This window comes from Aedes albopictus, chromosome 3, assembly GCF_035046485.1.
Source record: "Aedes albopictus strain Foshan chromosome 3, AalbF5, whole genome shotgun sequence".
NCBI lineage: Eukaryota > Metazoa > Arthropoda > Insecta > Diptera > Culicidae > Aedes > Aedes albopictus.
In genome coordinates, this window is record NC_085138.1 from 318,758,122 (window position 1) to 318,784,608 (window position 26,487).

General features: G+C 39.2%; 1 protein-coding gene and 1 long non-coding RNA gene across 4 annotated transcripts in view; both read right to left on the reverse strand.

The window, feature by feature from the left end:
- The window catches only part of LOC134284183 (uncharacterized), a 531,430-nt gene that overhangs the window by 120,592 nt on the left and 384,351 nt on the right, over positions 1-26,487 (reverse strand). The gene's annotated exons all lie outside the window — the stretch shown is intronic.
- LOC109623253 (cationic amino acid transporter 2) overlaps positions 14,533-26,487 on the reverse strand; it is a 74,468-nt gene continuing 62,513 nt past the window's right edge. For 2 of the 3 annotated variants that reach the window (XM_062842660.1, XM_062842659.1), the window contains exon 8: positions 14,534-15,506. Coding sequence is in view for 1 of the 3 variants with exons in the window: in XM_062842661.1 (XP_062698645.1) it covers positions 15,412-15,506 (95 nt within the window). In the remaining 2 variants the exon portion in view is untranslated. Of the gene's footprint in view, positions 15,507-26,487 lie in introns of all 3 variants that reach the window. The other variant, XM_062842661.1, reaches the window with a different exon arrangement.

Sequence of the window (26,487 nt, forward strand, 5' to 3'; positions counted from 1 at the left end):
AAAGCACGCAGCCAAATCATTGTGAACAAAAAGTAACTATCGAACTGTCAAAACTAACACTGGTCGGGAGTAGGGGGTTTTTTTTAACCGAGTGCAAAATAACTATCGTAGTGTCAAATTTTAACTAAAAGTTAAACGAACAAGCGAAACGGTTCACAGCCCTAGTAAGTCACCTATGTCCGGTGGCGATTTTAGATGTGACGATACAACAAAATTCCAGATATGGAGGGCTATTCACAGAGCCGGGTTTAGGGTGGGGGGGTCAGGGTTTGTTTGTTTGGTTGCTGTATTCCAGGGTTTGTTTTACTTAGCAACATACGCGCCAACTTATGTCGTAGTTAGGGGGAAAAGGCCTTTCAGAATCAATGATGTGCTGGGTTGTGTACTAGCTTCTTGACAGTTAATTAGTCCTGTCTTGAAACCTGTCCTTAGTTTACTTAGTTTACTCAGTTTACTTAATTTGAACAAAATCGACGCAATGAGCCATTTTACGAAGTGACAACAATGTTGATGATGATATTTCTTTTCACGGATTTGGACGCTACCTCCTGTCAAAATTTCATTCATAAAACCGGCTCGTAAAATGGACTATTCATGCACTCCAGACATATTTACGTGAAAACTAGTACAATTAGCTAAATAATATCATTTTGTCCTATTTTGAAAAACTTCACCCCCCAACTACGTCAAAAATGGCGCCGTATTGGATGTTACATAAGATGATAAAGTGGAGGCAATATGCGTACATTTTACATGCGCCTAAATGGAGGCAATCACGCCATATGACCTCCACTTTATCATCTTATGCAACATCTGATACGATTACTGATTATCTGGGTTGTATCTTTTCGCCAATAAAACGTACCCTTCCAAATTCCGATACCGAGCCAATCGAGTTTCATTTCGCACATGGGGTTTGGCAGCAAGGACAATTATTTCACTGCCACTCTTGCCGTTCATCACAAATACATTCAAAAACATCTGCCACTTTGCGAAACCCATGTGCTTTTTTTGGCGGGAACATATTTTATTTTGTTTTGCCTTGCGAATGTCCCTGCGGCTGTATGCCTTGCGTGCGTACGAACGCCACTGCACTCTAATAAAATATAAGCGCGATAATATAAGTAATGTGTGAAGAAAAGTATCGAAGTTTGAAAATTGAAAAACTTTCGCAATTTCTTGTGATTTGACAAGATATTTTATTATAAATGAAGTCATGAATTATAACTGGGACTTATCATTGATTTAAAAAAAAACTTCAATGGTTTTTATTAAAATTTCAATGTTCCATAAAATTTCGCCTGCAACTTCTTCAAAAACTACTCCATGGAACGACTGCGCTCAATTTTTTTCTAGAAATTTTTGAAGATTTACAGTTTAAATTTACCTGGAGTTTCCAAAAGTAGGGTACTGGACAGTAGGCCTGTCCAGCTTTTCAAAAATGTTCTCTGATTCTCAAGTCCACCCCCATATTTTGATTGGCATCCTAAAAGAAGTGACTGGTCATAATTTCAGCCAAATCCATTGAAATTAAGAGGTGCATCAAATCAGTTTTGCGTTTTTCGACTATTTTTGAACTTCAAAAAATCTTAACTACACTAAAACTTATCAAAACTTAATTCTTCCGGCAGAAATTGAAAGCTGTACTTGTTTGCTACAACTTCTTCAAACAACGTGTGCCAATAAAAATGAAAGAAACATGTGTAATTATCACATTTGTAATCAGAAAAACCTTGAAAAGTTGATTTTCTGATAGATTTCGTTCTGGAACACCCTAGTATACGTAATAAGTTGGAATTTTTCAATACGGCATCATATTCTCCAATGTTTTTTGGTTATTTGTTTCTTTGACACCAATGCTGAAGGAGTTGAGCAAAAATTACCAAAATTCGTGAAAGCCAAATGTGGCCTAAAAACTAGCTTTTCTGGTGCAATCACGCTTTGGCGCGCAAAAAGTGGCATCGCGTCAGCACTGATATGATAGCCAACCAGGCCCCTGGCATGAATGAAATATATCGTAGCCTACATCTAACTGCCTTATACTCATATTCGTGCAAATTGAAACGAGCGTGTAATCAACAAACGCAGCTTTTGTTTGATGTTGTGAGCCACACACGAAATCACATTCACAATGGTCCACTGCACGAATTTATTCTGGCCTGCTTACTCTCAAACGAAATTTGACGTTTGAGCGGTGTCGGCACCTCTCAAACGTCAAATTTCGTGTGAGAGTAAGCAGGCCAGAATAAATTCGTGCAGTGGACCATGCGTGTTTGTTGGGTTGCTTTATTCAACTAATCGCATGCTCCTCTTACCGTACATTAATATTAAAGCGAGTTTGAATTGTTTTGTGATCATAACAGGTGGAAAAAATCATTCCAAAAACTGATCAACAAACCAAAATAAACGTTAAACAAAAAATTGTTGATGTTTTTGCATTTGACAGTGGGCGCTATTTATTAGCGCCCAGGACATCCTGTCTACCATGATTCCAATGCATTGATATAGGCCGTGTCAGGGGCCTGTAGCCAACACCTGTCATCACGCTTGTAGCCAAGGCAAACTACAAGGAAGCAAAGCTACTAGGTGCAGTACAATTTCGCGCCACAGCGTGATTGCCTCCAAAAAGCTATTTTTTAGGCCACATTTGGCTTTCCCGAATTTTAATATTTTTTGCTCAACTCCTACAGCATTGGTATCAAAGAAGCTAATAACCAAAAAACATTGGAGAATATGATGCCGTTTTGAAAAATTCAACTTATTACGTATATTAGGGTGTTCCAGAACAAAATCTATCAAAAAATCAACTTTTTAAGGTTTCTCTGATCACAAATGTGATAAATACACATTCTAAAGAATTAAGTTTTGACATGTTTTAGTGTAGTTATGATTTTTTGAAGTTCGTATATAGTCGAAAAACACAAAATTGATTTGATGCACCTCTTAATTTCAATGAATTTGGCTGAAATTTTGACCTGTTACTTCTTTTAGGATGCCAATCAAAATATGGAGGTGGACTTGAGAATCAGAGAACATTTTTGAAAAGCTGGACAGGCCTACTGGACATATTTTGGCCCAGGGCATGTATTTTGGCCCACCTTGGGAATTTCATTACATTTATCATATAATCTCTATAAAATCTTGCAAATTAATACTAAAACTTCCAATAATCCTTTGCCAAGATTTTGTAGAGATTATATGATAAATGTTATGGAATTCCTAAGATGGGTCAAAATACATGCCCTGGGAAAAAGTACGTCCAGTACCCTATTTCAACCTAATATTCGTCATCTGATGCCATGAGAACATTCGCAAAAAGTGCGTTTCACGTTTGATAATTCCTTTTAATATCGTTTTCAACTAGAACTACAAACTGGATCGCTGCTACTAATTGACTGAAGCGGGCACCACAACGATTTCTAGCTACGTTCATTGTACTAGATTCATTTTTTTTCCACAAAGACATTAGAACTTTTCTTGTAAGTACACCGTGTCCAATAATATGTTCTCATACAAAATACAAATTCATATTTTCAAAATGCATGTAGCAAAGAACCACATAATGCTGATGAAATATAGCATACAGTTTAAGGAAACGTCTCTTTGTACTTGTTTTTATACGTCTAGTAGTACGGTGCTGTGCACTAAACTCCACTTACCCCGGCACGCAGGAAACATGTCTTTTATTCCACGGTAGCTAAAAAGAGTCCAAAAGGTTAAATATTGAGTTTCCATCCCAAATGCTATGCCAGATGGATTGAAGAGATAAACAATTTTATTTTTGCGATGATATGGTAATACATTTTCAAGTAACGTCAACTCGGGCTTGTTTCTTCGAAAATGTCATTTATATTAAAATTACACATAAAAACCAGATTAATCCACCTAGTGGTGTTAGTGCCTTTCTCGTCGAACATGTACTCATGATCATTCCTTGGTTGGGATACGACTGGGATGATTTTGCTTCAGAATGTTGGCTTCAGCCTTTTGGGGGAATCGAAAACACTAGTTTATGATTTTTTCCGACGTTTCGATCTGTATGGCGCCTTTTCAAGGGTTCAATCGGTCAAGGTTTCCTAGTCAAGATGGCCTAGTCTAACTTAAAAATGTCATACGGAAGTTTTGGTATTTATTGAGTCCGTTCGGTTTGAAACCGTCGTGATGTGGACAATCTCCTACCTATCGGGCGGTTTAGAATTCGGTCCTGTTTTTGGAATCTTCTACTATTGTTTGTTAAGCTAGTTTCTGTGCTAGGGCCATCATTCCGAAGCATGATCTTTCCGTCAACGTAATGCGAACTGTTCCTGAATCCTGAGAATACCTTATTTAGAAAAGCAATAATTTTAATAAAATTGGGAAATTTATTAATTGAACATATTCCGACGTTACGTTAAACGTATAGACTGGGCTGAAAAATATCAGAATTTTCAGTTGACTGCTTGAGCACCTTCACTATCACTGAAGACCGATCAACATCAAGACGATAATTACAAGCTAGGATATAACGTCTTTCACAATCACAGATGACTTTACGGCAGGCCTGCCCAACCTTTCGTGGCCGCGGGCCACAAGTGATACTCCATACCAGTCGACGGGCCAGACATTAAATTTCGACATCAAATTTCGAAAGCACGAATGCAACAGTGAAATTTTGTACATCTGATTACACGTTCTCACGGCAAACCACAACACTGACATCATTTGGGTCATAAAATGTGAGCAAGAATTCTTGATTGTTTTGCAAAAATCACCCTGAATACTTTTTTTCTGAATTTTGCCGAACTGCAGGTTGCAGCAAACAATTTGCTGAAATTCAGCAAACTTTCCTGATTCGTTCAGTAAACTCTGCTGTTCAGCAGCAACGTTTTTCTGAAATTCAGTTAATTTTGCTGAAATTCTGCTTCAAATTTGGCTGTACCTTTCAAGTTAAAAATTTTTAAATTTATGTATTTAAATTTTTTAATCTTTGAAAATTTTTAACAAAACACTCTACCTATTTCGAGTTTATTTTTAATATTAAATTTTATTTAAATATGAAATATCTTCAAATATTTCAATCCTTGGGCCAAGTTTCATTCATCGATTCCGCGGGCCATATGTTGGACAGCCCTGCTTTACGGTCTTCGACATAGTTTTTTCTTCACACTTTAGGCTATATTTTATCATCATAGGTTACAAAATTCATGTAAAATTTGACAAAAAATGCAAGCAAGTGAAATTGCCCATACTAAATCCCATAAAAAAATTCCCAGTAGTTTTAGACGGAAAAGAGGATTGAAAAAACTTTCTCCGGGGTTAATGTGATAATTTTCTCATATAACGTTGACCTATCCTACTGTATATTTTTACACCTCAGTGATTTGATGAGATTGCTTGAGTACAGACAAACAGACATATCATTCGTAACATACACAGCAAAAAAAATCTTGTGATATCACATCACTTTCGCTGCACATCAGTCGCGTCGTAAAACTGATGTACAAATTACATCCTTTCCACACAGTAAATTATCCGCCGTAGCTTGAAAGTGAGTCTAGCAATCGCTAGAACCGGAACGATTGATGAATCATATATAAGTAAAATATTGGCATGGATTCGTACACAGATCTGTTGATTGCGAGGCATATCCCTTACCTCTCGGGCTATTTCACCGAGTACATGGTGGGTGATAAATATGATACTGCTTCTAGGTATCTGCTGGAATGGGTTTGTTGACACTTTCCGGTGCCAACGACGGTGCACATGGTGAGTGTGATAATTGTTGGAAAACGATGTATCCGAGTGAGATTACGTTCGGAAATGGATACATCGCCAGAAATTACGCGCCTGGAAATTACAAAATTATTTGATGTGTATTGCTATTATATTCATCGTTACGAAAAAAAATAATCGCCAAATGCTAATCAGGTTGCGTTTCACTGCGGCTTGATGTTGGTAGTGAGTAGATGTCAAACAAGCAACAACGATTAATACATATTTGTTTCAACCGTTGAAAACAAGGACGATGGAGAGTGAGTAGAGTAAGACGTCTGTATGTATGTGGCCTTAGTTCAGTCAAGATTTTGTTTTCTTACACATATTTATCGCTTGCATTGACTTTGTTCATTTTTGAAGTTCCTGCGAAGCACCCTAGGAAGCACCCAATGCTGGTTTTGCATCACTATCGGTAGCCTCTATTGTGGTCTGCGCCTATTTTCTTGCTAATCGTTCCTCATGGTTTAAAAAAAGACCGCCGTTCGATGTGTCGCATGCACAGGTTTGGTTCTTTTTGGCATTTGGCCACTTCCGGCTGGACACCCTAGATCGGTCCTGGAACACTATCGGTAGCCTTTATAAAGATCTTCGTTGTGGTCTGAGCCTATTTTCTGACTAATCGTTCATCACGTTATTTAAAAAGCCGCTGTTTAATGTGCCGCAGGCATGGGTTTCGAAATCTACTACATTTGACCACTTCCAGCGGGACACCGGAACCGGTTCCGGAACTCTATCGGTTGATCCAAATATGATCTGAAACTATTCTCTTTTATTAACCGTCGTGACATCTGGAACCGGTTCAGTAACACTACCGGTTCCGATATGGTCTGAGAATGTTTCCCTGCCCACTGTTCATCAGGCTATCGAAAAAGCCGCTGTTTGTTGTATCGCTTGCATGGGTTAGGTTCACTTTCATATTTAGCCACTTCCGGCGGAACATCCAGAACCGGTTCCGGAATACTGCCGGTTCAGATATGGTCTGAGAATGTTTTCCTGCCTACTGTTTATCAGGTTATCGAAAAATCCGCTGTTTGATGTGTCGCATGTATGGCTTTGGTTCACATTCATCTTTGGCCACATCCGGCGGATCACCCGGAACCGGTTCCGGAACACTACCGGTTCAGATATGATCCGAGAATATTTTCCTGCCTTCTGTTCATCAGGCTATCGAAAAAGCCGCTGTTTGATGTATCGCATGCATGGGTTTGGTTCACTTTCATATTTAGCCAGTTCCGGCGGAACACCCAGAACCGGTTCCGGAATACTACCGGTTCAGATATGGTCTGAGAATGTTTTCCTGCCTACTGTTTATCAGGTTATTGAAAAATCCGCTGTTTGATGTGTCGCATGAAGGGTTTGGTTCACTTTCATATTTGGCCACTTCCGGCGGGTCACCCGGAACCGGTTCCGGAACACTACCGGTTCAGATATGGCCCGAGACTATTTTCCTGTTTAACGATCATCATGTTTTCGAAAGTGCCGTGGTTTGATGTGTCGCATGAATGGGTTTGTAGCGTGTTCATATCTGGCCCCTTCCTGAGGTACCGATTCGGAACACCTAAATGGCCATGACTCCGGAACGGCAGGACCGATCCGAACCATTTTCAATAGGAAACAATGGGACCAGATTCCGCGTCGAATGAACCGTTGGTCATTAAAATAGGTTGAGGTTTACTGCCAAAAAGTGATGTGAGTTTTTTTTGTACACACACATACACACACACATACATACACACACACACACATACATACACACACACACAGACATCACCTCAATTCGTCGAGCTGAGTTGATTGGTATATGTGACTCGACCCTCCGGGCCTTCTATCAAAAAGTCATTTTTGGAGTGAACATATAGCCTTTCCAGTACACTTAGTGTACGAGAAAGGCAAAAACGTAAAATTCTGACCCCTTTTTTACTATTATAGGGAAACAAACATGTTTTATAAGTGACTAGCTGTCCCGGCAGACGTTGTACTGCCATTTTGGTTGTGATTGTTTGACAACTGTTGTGGGCTCATTTTGGCACCGCACTCTAGATTGGTTTATTGTGATCGCTTTGAACTTCTTCCCCGCTCATAAGAATTTCAATAATTTTGCAATTGGTCTTCTTTTAAGTTGATTTTCATAACTTTTTATACATATAAACACAGCCACCAAGAAACCGAATCGAACCGTGCAAGAGTCATGTTGATCGGTCCACCCGTTCTTGAGTTTTGTTGCCTCAAAGGGACTTCAAACTCATTTTTATATATATAGATAGATAATGAGGATGTAGCCATGTTTCTTTAACGCAATAAATCTTTAAAAAACATGAAAAAGGACGTTTTTGTTTCATATTAGTTATTTTTTGTGCGAGATAAAATGGGTTCGTACTTCATCAATACAGAATCTGATATTTTTCTCTTATGGTCCTTGGTCATAGTTGCTCCTAGCAATGGGGAGGGTAGGAACCTAATTTGTTTCAACTTACAACCCTTACTTGATGAAAATGAGACGAAATACCAATGAAAAGATGTGCGTGCCGGCTGAAATAGACTTGCGCCGCATAAGCGATTAGCAGGGAAGGATAAAAAGCGATTAATTCCAAAATACATGCTATATTTCATCAGTATTATATGGTCTTTCATGAAGAGTAGTGCATATGAGGCTTCTGAGTGAAATGTGATAGCTCGGGCTCGTCGGTCGCAGAAATTTCGCGTTCCGTCGCAGTGCGCTCGCGTGCACACGGTATTCGGGTAACGGATGAGAAGAATGTCGCCAGAAGCCGGATGCTGGTGTCTGGGACCCGGCAGAGCAGGGAGCGATATAGGGAAACGTGAGCAGCCGAAAAATGAATCCACCGCAGAAAGAAAAAAATACCATGAGGAAAATGTGATTGCTCAGGCGCAAGAAAGTACGGAGCAGAATGATATGCGGAGGTTTTACGAAACTGACAATGGCGTGCGGAGAAAAAACAGCGCCTCCTCCCGCCATGTGCAACGACCGTGAAGGAAATTCGCTGACAGGCAAAACAATGGGATGCAGAGAGCACTGCGAGGAATTGTTGAACGGTGGGAATGGAATAGCGACAGACAGAATTCGAATCGATGACGACGGACAAGCTGCGGAACCTCCTACGCTAGACGAGGTCAAGACAGCCATTAGAGGGCTGAAGAAGAACAATAAGGCTGCTGGGAAGGACGAACTTCTCAAGCACGGTAGCTGTATAAACTCTTACACCGTATTATATTGAATACTTGGAAAGAGGAATAACTGCCTGCTAGTTGGTTGGATGGTCTCATTTTCAGCGTACAAAATTTTGTCCGGAATTCTGTTTAACTGGCTGAGGCCGATTCAGGAGTCCTTTGTCGGCGAATATCAGACGGGTTTTCGTGAGGGCCGATCAACGACGGATCAGATGTTCACCCTGCGGCAGATTCTCGATAATTTTCGGGAGTACAACTTGCAGACCTATCATCTGTTTATTGATTTCAAGGCGGCGTACGATTCAGTGAAAAAAAAATGAATTATGGCAGATTATGATCGAACATGGTTTTCCGGCGAAGCTGATTAGACTGGTTCGTGCGACGCTTGACGGTTCGAAATCAAGTGTACGGGTTGTGGATGAAATTTCGTCATCGTTCGTAACCTTAGACGGGCTGATGCTCTTTCGAACTTACTGTTCAACATCGTGCTGGAAGGAGCGACAAGGAGAGCTGGTGTGCAAAGGAGCGGAACCATTGTCACGAAGTCGAATATGCTCCTGGGTTTCGCGGATGGTAGCGACATTATCGGGATCGACCGTCGGGCCGAAGAAGAGGCGTTCATACCTTTTAAAAGGGAGACTGCGAGTATTGAACTAACGATTAACACCACAAAGGCCAAGTACATGATTGCTGGTGGTCAACGTCGGTCCGGCCGTGGTAGTGGTGCTAGGTGGTGAAATGTTGATGCTGTGGACGAATTTGTTTATCTTGGTACTCTAGTAACGTGCGATAATGATGTTACTCACGAGGTGAAAAGACGGATTGCAGCTGCGAATCGGGCCTTTTTCGGTCTGCGAAACCGTATGCTTCCGTATGCGAGTTCCGTATGCTGCAAACGAAGACAAAACTCGCGTTGTACAAGACTCTGATTCTTCCGGTCACTTTATATGGGCGTGGGCGTTGAGAGAAGCTGATCGGAGAGTAGCTTTCTACTAAGCCTATTGATTTTTTTTAGGTACCTAATTTATCAAATTTTTACATGCATTATTAGGAGTTTTGCAGAAACTCCTTCTGGGATTTTTTTCTTAAATTCTTTCAAATGTTTTCAATGGAAATCATTTATGAGTGTTACTTCTCAAGGATTTTTTTAAGGATTTTTTTATGGATTTTCTTATGGTATTATTCCATAATTTCTACAGGGCCTTCTTGAAGAGTTCCTCCAACAATTTCTAAAATTGCCGAAGAAACATTTTTATTGGAATTTCTCTTGGTTTTACTTCTGGATATCCTAAATCAGTTCCTAACAGGAGGACGAGAACATTTCCACAGGAATTCCTTTTGAAAATCCCTGAAAAAAAAAACTTCTGAAAACATACCAAAAGTAGCTGGAGGAATCGCAGAAGGAATTCCTGAAGGAACTTCCAGAGGAATTTTAGAAGGAGCTCCAAGATTCCTGAAAATAAATCATAGAGAAATTTCAAAGGGAATCTAGGAGCTCCTAGAGCAATTCTAGATGGAACTTTTAGAGAAATCTCGAATAAAATCCTGAAAGAATATCAGAAGCAGCTATTTATAGAGTCTTAGAAGGAACTTCTGGTTCAATTTCCGAAGAAAACACGGGAGAAATCTAGGAAAAAATGTCTGGAGTGGAGCGGACCTGGTGTGATGGTTAGAGCACTTGACTATCACGCCGAGGACCTGGGATCGAATCCCACTCCCGACAAACTCGTAAAATGTGAGTTCTTCCTTCGGAAGGGAAGTAAAGCGTGGGTCCCGAGATGAACTAGCCTAGGGCTAAAAATCTCGTTAATATCGATAAAAAAAAAATAAAAATGTCTGGAGAAATCCCGAAAATAACTTTTGGGGAATCCCGGAAAATATCCAGCTAACACTCCTGGTGTAATCTGAGAAAGAAAACCCTGGAGGAATTCCAGAAGGAACCATGGGAGGGGAGGATTGGGATTGGGTTCCTGGAGGAGTCCTGGGAAAAAAGTCCTGGATAAATCCCAGATGAAAATCCTAGAAGAATCCAGGGTGGAATTCCTGAAGGAATCCGAAATAGAACTTCCGGAGGAATCCCAGTTAGCAACTCCAGGAGAGGTTTTGACAGACTGCCGGAAAATCTGAGCGAATTCTGGAAGGAATTCCTGAAGGAAAACCAGATGGAACTTCTGGAGGAATCCAGGAAAAAACTTCTATAGGAAACCCAGAAACAAATACCGTAAACCGGGGTCAAATTGATCTCCTGATTGAAATTGATCAGTCGTTTTTCATGTGGATAAAGCAATTTTTAAGAGCTTTCTTGCAAATATCGTTTACTATCTGATTCCTACAGCACGATACTTGAATGGAAAATATTAAAAAATATGCTTTTTCTAACGGAAAAACGTGTGATCAATTTCGACCCGAAGCTCAATTTGACCCCTGTTTCCGGTACTGATGAAATCTCAAAAGAAAATCCGGTTGAAATCTTTGGAGAGATGTCCGAAGAAACTCCTGGGGAAAAAGAGGAAAAGAAAACATTGAAAGAACTCCTGAGCTATGGATTTACTCATAGAAAAACCTTAGAAAAAATCAGAAATCTCACAAGGAACTCAGAAGAAGGCTCATATTTTCATGTGTTATTGTTGGTTTTTCATAACATTCGCTAAACATATCAGTTATAATTGAAATCAGAACTAAGTTTCGAGTTTTTTTTTTGCATTTTAACATGTTTTTTTTTTGTTGAAGAGGAGGGGGGGGGGGGTGGTGGTAGGTTCACCAAGCTACGTCACTTATAGGAGGAGGTAATCGAATTTGTGAGAAATGCTACGAGGGGGAAGGGGGGTGGGTTAAAATCGCTTGAAAAAAGCAACGTCATTTATGGAAGCTCCCAAAAGAGGTTGCATGCATCACATCACTTACCAAATTGAATTCAGAACATGTGGCTTATCACCTTCCCCACTCACAAAAATCCCAAAAATCCCTTTCCGTGACAGTCATAGAGAAGATGAGGTGGGCTTGGTCTCCAGTAGCAAAGCACGTCATACTAATATTCCTTCCCTTCCTGCCTCCGAAATACTTTGCTATCTCGTGTCAACACGGTTGAAATTTTCCGTGTAAAAAGTGTGACTTCAACCGCTAGGTGTCGCGACCAACAGCATGAAATATTTATCAATATCTGACTTCGGGGATGGCCTTCTCTTCTCTGGCTATTCCCAAGCTCCGTTTGTTATTTCCCTGAACAATTGCGATTATTCTGGTCAATCACGGAGTAGCAACTACGAATTGTACATTCATCTATGCGACGGTTTCCCAACCTTCATTTCGCCACCCCCAACTGCTTGCAGGCACACTGTGATTATTGTACGAAAAGCGGGACAACAGACTGGGGGATCGCGAGAGCCAAGGTTGGGAAGCGATGATCTATGCTCATTAGTGTGGGTCATTGGAACCGTTTTCTCAGATCAAAGCTTTTTTGGTTCCGTTTCGGGTCCTGAATATCTGTGCAAAATTTGAGCACGATTGGTTGCGTCTACATTTTGCGCATTGCAATTGAAATTTGTATGGGATTTTGTATGGGAAAACATACTTTTTTGCATTTTTGTCATAAGTTGAAAAAGTTTGTCTGAAACTTTTTAACCGATACTGTAAAATGATAGCCTAGGATGTTCTGAAAAACTTTGTTGAAGACCGCAAAGCGATCCGATGCTTGTGAAAATAGTTATAACCAACGAACATGCATGCGGTTTATGTTGTAACATGTAAAGGAATAATAATAGCAACAAAATAATGCTGTTTCGCCAACGCTATATTGCGGAGATTCCACCTGTTTAGACTCCTGCGCGGAAATTAGTTGCGTAGATTTTTCTTGCGTGGGCCCATAGATATAAAAACAGACCACGTCCTGGTAAATATTCTACGCTACGTTTTTGAGTACACATTTGGCGATATTTTTTGTATTGTAAACAAATACTTATAATGCACCGAAGCTGAAAATGAGCCTAATTATTTTTTCGCGCGGAAATCTATAAATCTCCGCAATGGGCAATAACTTTTTTGATAAGCATCAGATTACTTCGCGGTCTTCGACAAAGTTTTTCAGGACACCCTAGGCTATGTTTTCACTTTATCGGTTACATGGTTTTAGAAAAATTCGAGCTTGTTATGAGAGAAATGCAAAAAAGTGTGTTTTCCCATGTAAAACCCCATACAAACTTCAAACGCGATGCGCAAAACGTAGACATAACCGATCGTGCCCAAATTTTGCACACTTATTTGGGTGCTGAAATGGGATCAACAAAGCTTTGATCTGATGGGATACCATTGAATTTTTCATGTTTCCATATAAACGATGACCCACTCTAAAGCTCATTGCTCACGCTCATGCTCAGTAGTACAGGTGAGGCTTCTGTAAAACGCTGTCACCCACTTCGCGCCCATCATAATTTCTCATCTGTCTTCCAACCAATTCAATAGATTTTTGGAAGAAATACAGTTTTGTTAGGTTTAAATATGAAACAGCATTTAAAAAAATCAGCTTGATTGGGTGTGAGCAGTGAAGAGAATTGTCAGACAAAAGTGACACAAAACAAGCAACAAAGACGGCGCGACGATTTCTCTTTATCCCTATTGGTAACAGCTTGGGTAACAGCAAGGTATTTACATATTCTAAGGTAGTCTTAGATGTCAAAACTGGCTGAGCGGCCATTATTTTTTCACCGTGAGAAATTCTGAAAACAAATCCCCCGCTTCCTCAAATTCCTTTGAAATTTAGCTTCCTCTGCTTTTCTCCACAAACTAAACGTCATGCTCAAACTTACAATATATAAAAACCTTGGGTAACAGATAATGACATGATCTCGAAATTTTTTGTTGAAGACAAAATGGAAGCTGAATTTTTGTGTACTTTTCAACTCGTGAATAATCAATTATTACTAACCCAAAGTCGAAACTGTTTGATGATAGAGCTTTACCAGAGTTGCAGTGTTTACCGACTCGAAGTTATCGTTCGAAAATCGCTATGCAAGGCTTCAAAATCTCTAAACTCGTGGTGTACGATGTTTATCCTATTATTTTCAAGTTGGGACAAACTTATATCGCATTGGGTGGATTGTCGCAACACATACAGGTTGCGACATTGTCATTATTGTTGTGCGATGACTGAATTTTGATTCACTGGGTGTGAGATGGCTAAGGAGATTTGACTGTACCGAAATTTTAGAAAGAAATTACGATTTAGTATCAGAGTAATGGCTCAATCCCCGTTTACGGTACTATCCGGCAGTGCATTGTCCAGCAGAACTCGCACATACTTAAACCACCCAATAAACAGCGCCGCATCTTCGGCAATTTTCCCCACAAGAAACGCGATCGTTAGCTAGCGCAACCACACACCTTAAAACACGTGAGCGCATCAACCGATCTACCTACCTGTCCACACTCCGACCACCTCTGGTTTCGTAAGTGCAAGTCTGCGTCCACCTCCACTCGAACGGAATGAATATCTTTCATGGTTTATTACTTTCGATTTCGTTAAAATAAATTAAAACAAATAATGGCGGGTGGTTTTCCGTTTTTTATGTATAGAGGATTTCTTTCATTTCATTTTCAGGTATCTGCTTGTGTTCAACTTTTAGGAATGTGTCTTTTGATTGTGTCCTACATTGATAGCTTGTTTATCTCTTTAATGGGTGAATGTAATGTTTAGATGCTTTAGCTACAGTACTGTCAGAAAAAGTGATCCGTGTAGTTTTAATACATATTTCGTAAATTACTCAATTATCAGTTGTCTAATAACGAATGTTTTACTTGTTGTTAAAAAATTTTTGAATCACTTAGATAGAGATTGAATCCTTTGCCAAAACTCCTTGAATCTTGAAGCATTGAATACGCCGAATAAATACATTTAACAGCCCAAAATTCTTGAACATTGCTTTAACCGTTATAACTCCAAGACTGTCCATTAGCTCAGCAGGGTGTTTCCAAATTTGTCTTTTTATCGGATGATCATTTTATTTCTGCCAGTACTGTACTCTCTACTGGTTTGGACCAAAAACAACAGCACAGCTGGAGCACTGTTGGCAAAGCTCAACCAACAGATTGATTCAAGATAATCTAAACGCAGTCACTAATTAGCCAAGTTATCCGTTCGATATATACGTAACCTCACTACTATATATTTTCTGTACATATGGCAAGTTTTATTTTCGTGGCTCTCTTATCTAAATTTCTACAGTTCGCTTAACCTAGTTCAAAATAATAATGGTATGCACTAATGCCTTTATTGGGGTTTTCCTGTACTGTTTTTCTTTCTCTCACATTTCGATACATAAATAATCACTTTTTTCCTAGCTTGTTAATAACACTATCTTTCCATGCTTATTCCTCAATTTCTCAGAAGGAAAATATCACTTTTGCTCACTAGATTGACGGATTGATGAAGAGGACTGGGTTCGACGTTGCGGTAGGGGCGGAGATCCAGGACCCTCAGCGCACATATTTGAGTTTGGTCCACCCGTTCTGGCGGGAGTAGACCTCCTGGTAGCTGTTGCGGAATCCGTAGAACGCGTACAGGGCCAAACCTGGTCGGATTTGTTGAGCGCGGGTGGACCATGTTTCGCACCGCCGCACGGGCAACAACATGCATGGTGAAAGGAGAGAAACAGACAGCGGGTAAGCGTTAGGTTTTAATAAATATTTTCGACATTTTTAACAGGCTTTTAGAGACTTGATTTGGACGGCCACGACAAGGTTCGTGTCTTGCTGACGGCCGCCGCCGTCGCGTCGCTGCCATAATGGATCACGATGATTCGTCAGTTGTTGGTTTGGTGGGTTAGCGAGGGTTATATGTTGTTGTACTACGTTGGATAGGCGCTACAAGCATTAAGGAGCAACTGTTTTGGAAAATCGAGTTGATTTAGTAATCAGACCCAAGTGCCGTCCCGTCAAGCTATGCTGAGCTTTGTTCATGTATCGAACCGACATGGTTTCGTTTGGACATGCAAGTGGATGGTTCAATCTATGAAATCTTTTGATATGGTGATATGTATTAGCGTCATGGTTATAATCATTTAAATTACATATAAAATACCATGTTTTATGATTGTTTTAAGATAACGATTGGGTTTTAGAAATTATTCCTTTGAAGAAAGTATCTGCAACAAATATAGCAGGCAATAGACAATTTTTGAATAATGTTCATAATCTTCCATGCTTTTGCAACACACATTCATGCATTCATACATTCCATACATTCACTATACAGCTCATTTGAGTTGCATTATGCAACTGTTTTTCATTATGCATTTCATTCAGTGGCATAATGAACCAGTTCGAAAAAACTGGCTATTATGATACTAAAATTAGTTGTATAAAATAGAAATTATGATACTTAATTGCATAAAATATATTAAAACCTTGGAGGTTCATACAACATTTTTTAGACTACGAGTTTGCTAAAGCTGAACAGTTCGACACCTTAACCATAGAGAACAGACATCCAGGCTAGAACAAATTTCATTCGGAAAGTTGTGTAAGGATTTGAATCTTTACTTGAATAAGGTTGCAAACCAATACACGATGACAACACTAACGCCACCAAATATCATATTGTCACAGTCAGTGGTGAATTGAAACATTTCAAGTGGTGAATTAAATTAGTATGGGAAATTAATCGATTGCAGCGCCACGCTATTGCCACTTGTGTTGCCGAATTCAAATGGCCGTTAAATTCGTTACACAGTTTCGGAACTGAACTTGGATGTCTGTTATCTGTGCCTTAACCTTATTTAGAAATTTCAAAAAAAAAAAAGAAAACAAAAAGAGCACTATAAATAAAAAAATAAGTTTGAGTGCTACGTCACGTTAGGTTTTTTAGGTTTCTGTATTTGGTAGACTTTCAGCCTGATCGCTGGTTGGCCTCTGTACGAAAGCGGTTGGATAACACAATTAATACTTTACAAAAAATCTTATCCTATTTTAACCAATGTTTAAATGTTGGAATACAGTTTGACCTCTTTCAGGAATGGTATTAGTTTGACATTTTCATTGGGGTCGTTTTTAAGAATATCGAACATATTGGTTGATAAATCCTGATTGAACGTTTGTTTATCGAAAGCTATGAAAATAATAAAATGTATTTATTCCAGAAGTGAATTTGCAAAGCATAATGTGTTCTGCTGGTGGGTCGCCAAATTCTAAAAAAATTAAAAGTGGGTCGCAAACTGAAAAAAGTTAGAGGACCCCTAATCTACAGCAATTGAAGTTTCTTTTTTGGATGTATAGAGTTATGTTGCAAAATCTATTATACTAATTGGAGCTCACAGAATACAACCAGAGACTACGACATAGCTAAATTATCAAAAAATATTGTATAACACATTCTAAAAATTTATTAATATAACAACGCTTATTGTTCCTCGATCTACTTTGGTAAGTACAGTGGATTGTGTTACACTACTTAACGTAGTGGCAAAAGCTATTATCACAAGTGTAGACCTGAAGCTCTGGTCTCCGGAGTAGTGTTTTTGATCTGGAATATCTCAAAACATGATATGCCAGGGCGATTACAGATTACAGTTTAAAGTTTATTGTGAGAATAACTACTGTTAATATCAAGGGCTAAACTTCAGGATAGTTTGGACCCTCAATGTCCCAAAGGTTCATAACAATATATAGTAGACTTCAGATTGCTCCAGCGATTGATTATGAAACGTTACTCAGTATGTCAGCTATAGCTGATGTTACGAGTGTAGATCTGAAGTTCTGAACTCAAAGATAGTTTGGCTGACCTGGAACATTCCCATAGTGTCTCTAAATGACAATTGAGATTTCAAGAGCTTCACGGATCTCAGCAGATTATGCTATGTTATTATTCATGGTGAAAACATATTAAGTTTTTGTTGTAGATTTGAAGGACTTCATTATAAAACAGTTTGGACGATCCTGAATGTCCCAAAGGTTTATAATAAACAAGTAGACTTCAGATTGGTCCAGTAACCACGGATAAACATGCAACGTTACTCAGTATAGCAGATACGGCTGTTATTACAAGTGTAGACCTGAAGTTCTGAACTCCAAGGTAGTTTGGCTGACCTGGAATATCCCTGTAGTGTCTCTAAATGACATTTGAGATTTCAAGAGATTCGTGGATCCCAGCAGGTTATGCAATACTATTATTTATGACGAAAACACATTAAGTCATTCTTATAGATTTGAAAAACTCCATTATAGAACAGTTTGGACGATCCTGAATGTCCCAAAGGTATGACTATGCAACGTTACTCAGTATAACAGATATGGCTCTTGTTACGAGTATAGACCTGAAGTTCTGAACTCCAAGGTAGTTTGGCTGATCTGGAATATCCCTGTAGTGTCTATAAATGACATTTGAGATTTCAAAAGCCTCGCGGATCCCAGTGGATTATGCAATATTATTATTTATGGCGAAAACACATAAAGTTATTCTTGTAGATTTAAAGGACTTCATTATAGAACAATTTAGACGATCCTGAATGTCCCAAAGGTTTGTTATAAGCTAGTAGAATTCAGATTACTCCAGCAACTGCGGTTGATTATGCAACGTTACTCAGTATAACAGATATGACCCTTATTACGAGTGTAGACCTGAAGTTCAGAACTCCATGGAAGTTTGGCTGACCTGGAATATCCCTATAGTGTCTATAAATAACACTATAGATGTCAAGAGCTTCACGGATCACAATAGGTTATGCAATTCTATTATTTGCGATGAAAATACATAAAATTATTCTTGTAGATTTGAAGAACTTCACTATAGGACAGTTTGATATTTGTAGTAATGCGCTGAATTTTAATATGGTGAGAAGGTCAATTTTCCATTTCTGCAATTAAATTGTGCAAAAAGCGTGGGTATTATGCCTAATTTGATGCTGTTTGAGCAAAACTTTGGATAACTATGTTGTTTATGTTGCAAGAAATGGAGAAAACAACAACACTGTTGCCCAAAGTTTTGCTCAAACAGCTTCAAATTAGGCAAGGAATCATACCCACGCTTTTTGCAACATTTAATTGGAGAAACGGAGAATTGACCTTCTCACCATACTAAATTCAGCTCATTACTACAAATCTAGTACTTCACCGATCTGTCCTATTGCCGCTTTTTAAGTTTCATGAGTTATTCCTCTTGAAGATCTTGGATGAAAGGTTTTTAATCCAGAAGTTCCTACAGGTATTCCTTAGGAAGATCTTCTGGAATTCGTTTAGTTGTTTTTTTTTTTATTTGGAAATTTCATTAGGAATTCCTCTTGCGATTCCTCAAGGTCCCCTTGCTGCAATTCTCCAAGAAGATCCTTCTGAGATTACTTTATTAGTTTTTCAAATGATTCTCAACTTTTAAGCAATTGTTTCTGTTGACTTGAAAAAATCAAGACCAACAATTAAAAAGGCCGCATCAACATTTTGTGAACAAATATGTTTCTGTTGATTTAGGAACTCCACCACACACCTCACCACAAACATCAAGCTTTCTGTTAGTGGTGGTGAGATGCGTGGGTGGATCTCAGAAGCCCATAAGTCAGCAGAAACGTGTTATTTTACGCAATGTTGATGCCGCCTTTTCCATTGTTGGTCATGAAATGTGTTTCACTAATAAAACTACAGATTTCAAATAAAAACCAAATTCTATCTAACATTTTTAAAATGTTTCTTCTGCTATTCATACTGGGACTCCCTCTTCAATTTTATTATGATGTTTTTCAAAATTTTCATCTGGGATTGCTCTAAATTTTCCTTCTTGGTTTCCTCAGAAGACCCTTCTGAGACTTGTCACGGAGTTCCTTTTAGCATCTTGAAGAACCTTCTGGAGGAATGCTTAATGAATTTAGGGGGGAATCTCATCCAAAATGAACTCCCTAGAAAATCTTGAAAGATTGTCCAGGGTCGCAGAAAAATAATCTAGAAAAATTCCAGAAAGAATTTTTAATTTTTAAGTAAACCTTAGAAGGTTCTTCAGAGATTTCTTCTTAGAGTCCTTCTGGAATTTCATCAGTAATTCTCTGAGAGATTTGTTTCTTCTACTGATGTTTCTTAAGAAGTTTTTCTCGAATCATAGAAAAAGAACATACGAAGGATAAAGTGATGAATTCTAGAAAGTTCAGGAGAAACCCCAAAAATAAGATCTTGCGAAATATCAGATGACCCCTCTGGAGGAATTCCAGAATAAATTTTTGAAAAAATCTCACTAAAAAATCTAGAAGTAACGCAAATAGCACTTAGTAGAAAACCCAAAAGAACTCCTTCCTCAACTAACATTTTCAGCGCTATAAGCTTCAGATATTTGCTTTCTGCTGTGTAACAGTCGAATTGAAGCAGTGAGCGCTTAATAAAAAGGAAGCTAGTCTGAAATAAGCCATAAGCTAATATACAGCTGCAAAGCAAGCAGTATATACAACTACCCAGCACGGTTTTCTGAAACCAATCATTTGTTGCTCGGTCTCGGGCCTCGGATATGACGCCGATGATAATTATTTGTCACTATGCAAGCATGTTTTTTTTTTTTGTTTTTATTTATGTGTATTTTAACTAGTTGCTAATTCTACACTCAGATGCAAGCATGTGATTTGCCAAACTTTTCAATGATACGATGATTTTTATGGCTGCGGTAGGTCTTTGACAGTTGCGGTAGAACTCGGCGGCTACCACAGAGTGGAAAGTTTTCTAAAATTTCGCAATACATAAATTGCAAGGTCAAGTTTATGTCGACTTTCCTTATTTCCTTGTTGAGGCTGCACCGCCATGAGCCTCTGGGTCTGCCTCTGCTGTGATTTCCTGCTGGTTTCCAATCTAACGATTGTTTGCAGATTTCGTCCCCGCCCCTGTGTAGAGTGTGATCGACCCAACTCCACTTTCGCTTTCGAATTTTTGTCACTATCGGCTTTTGATGCGACATCAACGATGGAGCTCCACGTTTGAGATCCAATTGTGAGGCCAGCAAGCACGAATTGTACACCGCATGTATCTATGATGAAGACTTGCAGCCGTTGAGTGTGCTCCGCTGTTACATTCCAAGTTTCACAGGCGTACAGTAGCACAGATTTCAAAAATTCAAGAAACCACTTAAGAAAAACTAAGGTTTGGGCGAATACTTTCTTGGCGAATTTCCGGAGAGATGGAAAAGGCAAATATTGGTTCTACTGCCCAAACCCGGGAAGCCATTTGATGACCTGTCGGCATACAGACTTATCTGGGCACCACCGCCGGGAAGCTATTGGAACGGAGCATTCTGTCGAGGCTGATAGTATATACCGAGAAACCCGATAACTCTGGTCCCTCGGATAACCAGTTCGACTTCCGGAAGAGTCGATCGACGGTGGACTCTATTAAAGCTGTAACCAAAACAACCGAGATAGCGCTCCAGGAGAAACGATCAGGAATCCGCTATTGCGCGGTCGTCACGCTGGACGTGAAGAATGCGTTCAACAGCGTCAGCTGGGCCGCCATCGAGTGCCGGGGATACTGGGAGAGCTACTTCCAGCATAGGGTGCTAATCTATGACACCTAGGAAGGCGAGAGGAGCTACAAGCATACCCGCGGGTTTACCTCAGAGATTCATCCTGGACCCTATGGAACGTGGCGTATGATGGCGTATTGAGGCTCAAACTTCCGCCGGGCGTAAAGCTGATCGGTTTTGCCAATGATATTACCCTCGTGGTATACGGCGAATAGATACAAGAAGTGGAACTGACAGCAACGTACAAATGAACGAAAGACAATTACACCGTCTTCGGCCAGAGGCCGCACAGACTGAACGAAACTAACATTAGACAACTGACAGCACATATTACACCCAGTGGCCCAGTGGAGAATTTTTATAGTTATGAGAAAATCACGGTCGCCATATCTTGGTATAATGAGTGAATAAAGTGAGTACATATATCCGTATGCAACAGTATCGAGTAAGCGTAAGCCTTAGGGTGATCAGCGCATACCGCATGATCTCAAAAGACGTGGTATGTGTGTTAGCGAGCATGTACCCTGTCCATAGCACTATTACTGACAGAGGATGAAGAGTGCTTCAACCGACCGATCACCAGAACATCGTCTATGCTACACACAGCCTTATACCGAGCGTGTCTAAATGGACGAGCAGGCCCCATGGCGAGGTGAATTTTCACTTGACACCAATTCTGTCAGGCCATAGGTGCTTTAGGTGGTACCCCGCATGTCCGGAATGTGCAGACTGTGACGGGATCGTAGAGCATGTGCTCTTTGAATGCCCAAGCTTCGTGGAGCAAAGGTCGAGTATGCACGGTACCCAAGTAACAATTATACTTTTGTGGCAATCCTGAAGTAATTTCTAAGATAGAATAATAAAACTTAGCAATAAAGTTCTTTCTTCTGCAAATATGAGATAAAATAGGTATAAAACACCCATAAGACAAATCTGGCCCACTCTTCAGGAGATCTTCAAAGCTGCTTTTGAAGACTGCTTTGAAACTAGTTGTATTTATGTACATGCGCTGATGATTGATTATAAGAACTTCAATAAACTATAACAAGAATATCTTGAGGCATGTTGATCTTTTAGCTGTCTTTCTCAAATGTGTCAACAGTGCATAATAAATGAAATCTTTTACCTAAGCATTATGCAGATGCAAACAAGTTTTGTTTCATGGATGAAATATTAATTGAACTGCGAATTAATTTTCATCAAATTGAAATGGCTAAAACATTTAAATTGCCTGACAGATCATTGATGACAGGGAATCGAAATTTTCCATGCCATACCCACTTTTTCGTTGATATGCCACCCAAAACATACGAAAATTACAAAGCGCCTCAAAAATAATATCAATCATTAATATACGAAGACATAAATTTCCTTTAAAAACAAAAGGCTACGCCACTTTTTCAATTCTTTCTAAGCATGGCTGCCGTTCCAAGCGAACAAAACTCATGCAGCCGCCATAAATTGTTATGACCTTTAATCCAAACCCCCTCAAAACAATGATGGAACCAAGTCACCTCGCATGAACGCTACAGCCTTTATTGAAGATTGTTTTTACTAGTTATGATCTTAAGGTAGATTTGTTCGTCTTAAATGAAACTTATTCGTTTTATACAAGAGTAACAGCCTTTGACAATTGTTTGTTTACGTTTTCGATGCTAGAAAGTTGTCTCTGTACATTTCGCGGTGTTTCGCGTGAAAATGTGCCAATTCTATTTTGTTTCCCTGTATGTTTGCTATTAATAATGAAGTGTAACTTACTACAATTACACTATTTGGCATGAGCTTGAGCAGAGTCACAGTAAGTACCCATTTCATTTTCGATTCGCATAGCTATGGCCTGTGTGAGAAACTGGTTGAAGGCAGGACGACAGCAGCCAGCTACTCGCATTTTTGATTGGCCGTAAAATCATTATTTCGTTGACATGATTACTTTTTAGCACAAGAATGGCTAAATTATCAGTGAGCAAACATGGTTATGTGTTTATATTTGCATGAGAACGCGTTTTTTCAACCAATTTGTACATTCATTATTTGGATTGAAAAATAGTTCGTTGTCTTATCATTATTTCGCATAGTTCTTGTTCCAGAGTAATGGCTCTAGCTCAAGAATACAAGGCTTCAAGAAGTTTTTTAAGGAGGATTAGCCAGATGAAATGCACTTGAATAAACGAAGCATAAACTTTTAATAAAATATGTTGATGATATGTGTTGAAAATATCTTCAAATACACCTTAAAACTTATTATAAGATTTAATGCTCTTGTAAATACGGTTTTTTTATGCGCAAATTTCAAAATTTACTTGAAGATAACTTAAAAACCGCAAACGAACGAAGATTGTTTTCTCTTGATAAAAACAACTATAAACGTTCCATGAATTGGTCATGCTGTGATAAAGCTTCCATAAAAATAATCAAATCTAAAAGAAATTGAAATTGTTACTTGGGTAGGGATATCTCTGTGGATAGCATTGTTGGAAGGATATGTACGGAGGCGGACAAGTAGGATTTCGTTACTTCTATGGTTTCCCAAGTTGAGTTTGCCCCCCCCTTCACTTTCGGGAGCTTGAGTCCAATGGGTAGTCTAAAGTACTAGCAAGGACTCAATCTTCCAGGGAAGAGAGGAAAACTTGAGGCGGTAGCTGGTAGACCGCTTATCAATAGAGAGTACTCATGTACGGTCGCCCCTCTCGAAGTCATCCATAACGAGTGTACCGCGAAGGTAAGGAAGGAGGAGATTGAGGGGTGGGACCTACTTCGTAAATTTGTGAAGTGCTTGCCATAAGTTTTTTTAGGTCTCAAAATTATAGTTTTGGATAAGTTAACATATTTTAAACCTAGACGGTTAGAAAAAATAGTTACAGGTATGTTCCGTTTTTATCAACACGGTCCGCGATTTTCAGTTGACAAAAACGGAATAGTGATAAAAACGGAATAATTTTCTTTGACAAAATATTTTGCAACATTTTTATACAAATTGGACGATTTCTTGTAGAACACATTCCAAAAGTAAAAATATAATGAAAGTTAATTGTTTTTGATGTCTTTAAGCAAATCTTGGTTGCACAGTTCAAATTACAGTTTTCTGACTGTGACGTCGACAAGAGGTTTTCCCCACCATCTTAACAGATTCCTTTGAAAGTTTCAACTAGGATACTTCTTGATAATTCATGGGCTACAACTCGTAGCGGTGAGTCTACGCCGAATGAAGCATTCGCCTTCATTAGTCTCGGTCCTGGGCCAATCGCTTCCAGTCACCCTCAACGTTTAAAGCCCTTAGGTCCTCCTCAACTGCAAAAAGCCACCGTGTGCGCGGCCTACCACGAAGCCGATGGCACCTACCTGGTTCTCTGCTGAATATGGTTTTAGCTTGTCGTTCCTTCGGCATACGAGCTACGTGCTCAGCCCACCGCAGCCTGCCGTGTTTTATTCGCTTCACTAGAATACTTTTAGGATTCACTAGGATACTTTTAGAAAATCTTCAGGAAATTTTCTAAGCAATCACTTGTATTTTCTCCAGAATATTGGATTCTCCAAGAAGTTCCTCCAGAATTCTTGCAGGTTACCTTGTACCATGCCGCTTGTTATCTTTTGGAATTCGATAGGGGTTGTCCATAAATGACGTAACATATTTTAGTCGATTCTTGACACCCGCTCCCTCTCGTAGCCTATTTTCCCATACCTAAAACATGGTTCGTAGCATAATCAGAGGCTCCCCCCTCTATTCTAAAATGATACGTCATTTATGGACGGCCCCTAAGAATTTTTAGAGAAAAGAGGTTGTGCCTCTTATGATATCTTCAGAAATATCTTCTCGGATCAACCTAGATGCCTCTTTTTAAATTTCTCCTGAAGTTTCTTTGGTAACTTTCAGAGATTTTCCAATACGATTCTATCTTTCATCTTTGTTATTTCCTCATGATTACTAGATGAACCAGCCTTGGGCTGAAAAACTCGTTAATAAAAATAATATTGCAATAAAAAATTATCCCCGTTTTCTGGGAATTTCCCAGATGCTTAGTCTAGTAATCTTCCAGGAGTTCTTATCTAAAATCCCCCAGAAGTTTCTTCAGGGATGATGTTCTGTATAGAAATCTCCGGGGATCCTCCAGAAGTTCCTTCTTCCTATTAGGAATCCTGTATAAATTCTTTCAAGAAATCCAATTGCTCCTCAAGAGATACTTTCAGAAATAATGGGATTTCTGTAGGATTTTTTGGGAATCTTTTGTTTCTTCTTGGAATCTTTCAGGAGTTGCTGGAGAAATCGTTTCCAAGATCCTACATAGACTTCTGCTTTTTTGAAAACTTATTTCTAAAAATTTAACTCCTACTTCACCTAAAGGAGCTTCTGAATTATTTCCTGACGATTCCTCAGAAGAAATCCATTAAGGAATCTGGAGTAATACAAGAATCACTACTAGGAATTACTGAAGAAAATCAAAATTGCATTTTTGGAGCAAACGAAAGATGAAATCTCGGATAAAATTCTATAGTAATCTCCTGTTAGGCTAGTAAATATAGCTGTTTCGATCTGGAAAATTTAGACAGGGTATCAAGGATGACAAGAGAGATCTCTGGTAGAAGTTTGAGCCTTGTCGGAAAGAAATAGCGACCAGGAGAGAAGAATTCAGCACATCGTATAATTTCAAGAAAACGTGGATTGATTCATTTGTCTTCATTTAAGAGACTTTCAGCCCTTGGCTGGTTCGTCTCTCAAGAAAACGTGCACTCTTAGAAAAAATCATGTAAATTTAAGTTCACTTGGATGCACATAAAAGGAGCGGCCTGTTTGACACAAATTTACGTCTTTTATCACAAATAAAGTCGAGCTAGCAATCGCTAGAGCCGAAGTGAGAAATAAAACATATGTAAGAAAAATAATGAACTGGATTCGAACTCTGGTCCGCTGTTTGAGAGGCACGTACTATACCTTTCGGCTGTATCACCGAGTTGTGAGACAAACGATAAATGTAAAACTGTTTCTACCTATCTGGTCAAACAGGTTTGTTGACATCTAGTGCAACCAACTCGAACTTACATGATGGATGTAAAATTGAGTCAAATTTGCCATTCAGTCA